The sequence below is a fragment of the Syzygium oleosum genome, unplaced genomic scaffold (assembly GCF_021117445.2).
Source record: "Syzygium oleosum isolate NSW1041296 unplaced genomic scaffold, Sole_v2.1 Sole_v2.13, whole genome shotgun sequence".
Classification (NCBI taxonomy): Eukaryota; Viridiplantae; Streptophyta; class Magnoliopsida; order Myrtales; family Myrtaceae; genus Syzygium; species Syzygium oleosum.
The window spans coordinates 6,340,678-6,345,023 of NW_026607497.1; the positions used below are offsets into that span (position 1 = coordinate 6,340,678).

Below are 4,346 nucleotides of genomic sequence, written 5' to 3' on the forward strand. Positions count from 1 at the left end.
TTTACATCCCACCGAATAACTAGGTCAGGATGTTCTAGTCCTCTTTTTATGAGTAAGAGGATGGGGATGAGCGGTCAGGCCAGTTGCTCCTGCTAGACGTTACCATGATGATTTTCATATCAGTTACGGAATTTTCGATTTGTGTTGATAACTATTTGACCCACTGTGAGGTGTACTAGGCCCTCGCCACGTAACTTAGCTGTGTGTTAGAAGTTGGTAAATCTTTTCACGCAAGGTAACAAATGTTCAAAACTAGAGGTGATCGGTTCTCAATCTGATCCAGTTTGGTTTCAAGGTGAAACCGGGAACCGAACCGAGAGGATCGATTCTCAATTTTGAGAACCGGGGATCAAACCGGTTGGTCACCGGTCCAATGAAACCGGTCGCCTTTTTTATTTTTTTTCCCATCACAACGAGAGAGAGTGACAAATCTCAACATATTGACGAAAACGATAATGAGTGAAGAATCATTGTAGTGCAACGATAAGGGAAAATCATTGTGCTTGGGTTTAATTCACATCTTACTAATTTTTTTGAAGAAATAAAAGAAAAGTATTTGTAGCCAGTCCGGTTCGATCCGATTCTTCTTTGAAATCGGAAACCGGACTATCTGGACACCGGTTCCACTTTTAGGAACAGGGAACCGGACCGACACTCTCGGAAACCGAATCAATCCGGCCGATCCGGGTGGTTTCTAATCCGGGCAGTCCGTTTTGCACACCCTTATTCAAAACACAAGCCAATTAGAAATTCGCTAGCGGCGATGAACTTATGATATTAGGAAAGACGGTGTTGAAGGACGTTTATGTCACCTAGTGCCGTGCGAGCATGCTAATAAATTGACTAGACTTGCGAACCGAAGGAGAGTGAAGTGCGCGAGTTCTTTCCCCCCACCTTTTCGAGCCCATTATTAACATTCCCCCGACCCCTCTCTTCTCCTTCATCTCCATCGCCTGTTTCTCTCCTCTGTTTCGTTCCTTCCCCCTCGCATTGTTCTCTTCTCCGAATCCTCTGTTTCTCCTCTGTTTTCGACTCGGTGAAGCGGAGACTCCGCAACCTCATACCCACAAACGTAGATCTTCCCTCTCTTCCTTTTCGTTCGGGAACATGACACGCATGGTCGTGCGCGCGGAAATGAAGAAAGGAAAGGTGATGAAGCAGAGCGGCCGGGTTTTGGACCCAAAGCTCGGCGTCAGCTTCATCGACGTGAAGCAGATCCTCCAGGATTTGCCCAGGAAGTTCCTCAAGGACGGCAGAAACGTGGTGAGAGAGGCTCGAGTGAGCACGTTGCTGGACTCCATGAGAGCTTCCTCTCCTGCACGAGCAAAGCCTGGCAGCGCGACGGCAAGAGCAGCCTCTCTCATTGACAAGCAAAAGTCGTGGATCGTAAGTCCTTAGCTAGAGAAATACAATTTGCAATTTTCACCCCCCGGGCAATCGCCTCGGACATATAAAGTAACGTCTCTGACTCTCTGGTGTGTGATTACAGATGCGTCATCCGTCGGCATTGAGCAAGTTCGAAGAGATAACGAGAGCTTCGCTGGGGAAGAAGATAGTGATGTTCCTCGACTACGACGGCACTCTCACCCCCATCGTTGAAGACCCCGATCGCGCTTTCATGTCTCCCAAGGTCATCATCTTCTTCTTCTTCTTCTTCTTCTTCTTGAACTGCTCTGTTTTTCCATTTCCATATTCGCCAGTCAACAAAATTACCAAAACAGGGTGCTTAAGATCATCTCTTTCTTTCCATTTCTTGGTCGATTTTGGGAAACAGATGAGAGAAGCTGTGAAGGACACTGCGAGATTCTTCCCCACGGCGATAGTGAGCGGGAGATGCAGAGACAAGGTACATTTTTTATGGGATTTTTAGTTCCCCTTAACAAAATATCCCACTTTTCTCCCGAATTATTTTTAAAACAAAGACATTAAAATCGAATGGGAATTATATTTTTCATTTGCATAAATCACGGAATGCAGGTTTGCAGCTTCGTGAAGTTGAAGGAGCTATACTACGCAGGCAGCCACGGCATGGACATCAAAGGACCCCCTAGAAGTTCCAGCAATGGTAACAAAGTAAGTTCCATCTCCTCACTGCTTAGAACCACAATTGCTCAACAGTAAAACCATTCCTGGATCTGCAATCCCTATCACTGTTCAAAAAATTCTTCACGCATTATTTTTCTGACCTCGTTTTTCTTCCTTCCATCGTTCATCAGGACGGCGAATCGGTTCTCTGCCAACCCGCGAGTGAATTCCTGCCCATGATCGACGAGGCGAGTCTCTCTCTCTTTTTAACCACAACATTCGCGAGGCTAATGAAACATGCCGGCCAAAAGTTGCAAGATGACTCTCGTTTCTGATCAACTTCATTCCCCTGTTTTTCTTAGCAGGTCTACAAGACCTTGTTGGAGAGCACCAAGTCGATCCCGGGAGCCAGGGTGGAGACCAACAAATTTTGTTTGTCCGTACACTTCCGGTGCGTTGAAGAGAAGGTAAAGACACGAAAAAGTCAAACGTCGTACCGAGTTCTGCTCGAATCATATGTTTTGTCGCATGAAACTTTCAAATTTACTTTGGTTTTTTTCCATTCTTTGTTTTGAAATTTTCGTTTTCAACTCTCGCAGAGCTGGGATGCTTTGGCCGAGCAGGTTGAACTTGTGCTCAGCGGGTACCCGAAGCTCAAGCTGACAGCTGGCAGAAAGGTATTGGCCCGTTTTTGCATTTTTTTTCAGCATTTTCTTTGATGTTTTTTATACAAAATATGGTATCAGTCAAAAAAAAAATAGATAATTTCACGTACATCATCTTTTTCTATGTTGACTAACTAAATTTTTCTAAGTTCGAACTCCGGAGTGTATTGTACCATGCAATTCTTGTTTTTAAGTGTAAATGTGCAGCATCTCTTTTTTTGGCCAAGAAAGATATATCGAATATCTCTTCCCCGAAACTCCTCACGAAAAATGTTGTTTTTGATCGGAGCAGGTATTTGAGATCCGTCCGACCATCATGTGGGACAAGGGGAAGGCCCTCAAGTTCTTGCTAGAGGCACTTGGTGAGTTGATCGAACTTTCTCGATTAAAAAAAAAAACATAAGCGAAAACAGTGACCATTCTAGTATTTGAAATCAAATTCTATTTTTGCATGAAATGAAGCACGTGAGACACTCTCCTCCTTGAGTACAAGAAGGTGTTACATATGTTCAGTACTCATTTTCCCTTGTCTTATCATCTTAGGGTTCGGCACTTCCGGCAACGATGTCCTGCCGATCTATATTGGAGACGATCGGACAGACGAAGATGCATTTAAGGTACTCGGAATTATTTCCATTATTCTATTGCATGTTCTCTTGACATTTTGTACCTAAACAGCTAAAATTATGTATCAAGATTTAAATAGTATTAATTGTTATAAACGTGTGTGTAGGTTTTGAGAGAGAGAGGACAAGGAGTAGGAATTCTCGTCTCTAAAGTCCCCAAGGAAACAAGTGCCTCTTACTCTTTGCAAGAGCCCTCCGAGGTAAATTACTTCTCTTCGATTCCTTTCGTGCTCTGAGTCACATCCCATTCTCTCTTTTCCTTCTTTAAGATCACCCATTTTCCCTTCTCAATCTGACATATCCTTCTGTTTGTTGAGCTATGTGTATGTGTAATTGTTTTGGTAGGTCATGAGCTTCTTGCGCCGCCTGGCGGAGTGGAAGCGGCAGTTGCTCCGAGCAACCCTATAGAGCTCGGCGAAGCCTCGCGATATTATCGATTTTTCCACCTCCGAAAGTTATGTAATTTCCACGGTGTAGATCATGGATGATACCACAATTGATGAGAATTACGAGTTAATTGTGAATATGTCCAAGATAAAGTATTACGATGTTATGTAATTTTTTTTTATTTTGCGGTGTAGATCACGAACGATACTACGATCAATAAGAATCACGAGTTAATTGTCGATATGTCCGAGATAACCTATCATCCGCCTTTTCGCGGTCCTTTCAGTGTATGCAAGAACGGTCTTGGCTTGGCATCATGGCATGCCGACCTGTCAAGCCAGTGGAAATCGCACTCCAGAGAGTAATAGTGTTACTTTGCTTCAACTGGATTTTTTGGGCGCTAGCTAACTAATTTTGGAATTTACATAACATCATAAGTACCTAAATGCATACTTGGACACATAATTATAATTACTTGGTGTTAACCACACCTGAAAACTTCCTCACGTAAACCCTAGAGCAAACGAGCCGGAGATCGGGAGGGAGGGAGATGATTGATACATTTTTAACATATTAGTTCCAAGTCTGGTTGGGGAAAATTTCTTCCGACAGAAGATGGAAGAAAATATAACCCTCGTTTTCT

At 43.5% G+C, this 4,346-nt stretch overlaps 1 protein-coding gene across 1 annotated transcript; it reads left to right on the plus strand.

Moving 5' to 3' along the window:
• The first annotated feature begins 876 nt into the window (after positions 1–876).
• Positions 877–3,937, plus strand: LOC115675076 (probable trehalose-phosphate phosphatase 4). Its single transcript, XM_030597691.2, has 11 exons — positions 877–1,386; positions 1,490–1,630; positions 1,775–1,846; positions 1,978–2,073; positions 2,217–2,273; positions 2,391–2,492; positions 2,625–2,702; positions 2,983–3,052; positions 3,234–3,307; positions 3,424–3,516; positions 3,662–3,937. The coding sequence occupies exons 1-11, from the start codon at positions 1,108–1,110 to the stop codon at positions 3,722–3,724; spliced, it is 1,125 nt and encodes a 374-aa protein (XP_030453551.1). The 5' UTR covers positions 877–1,107; the 3' UTR covers positions 3,725–3,937.
• Positions 3,938–4,346: the final 409 nt, after the last annotated feature.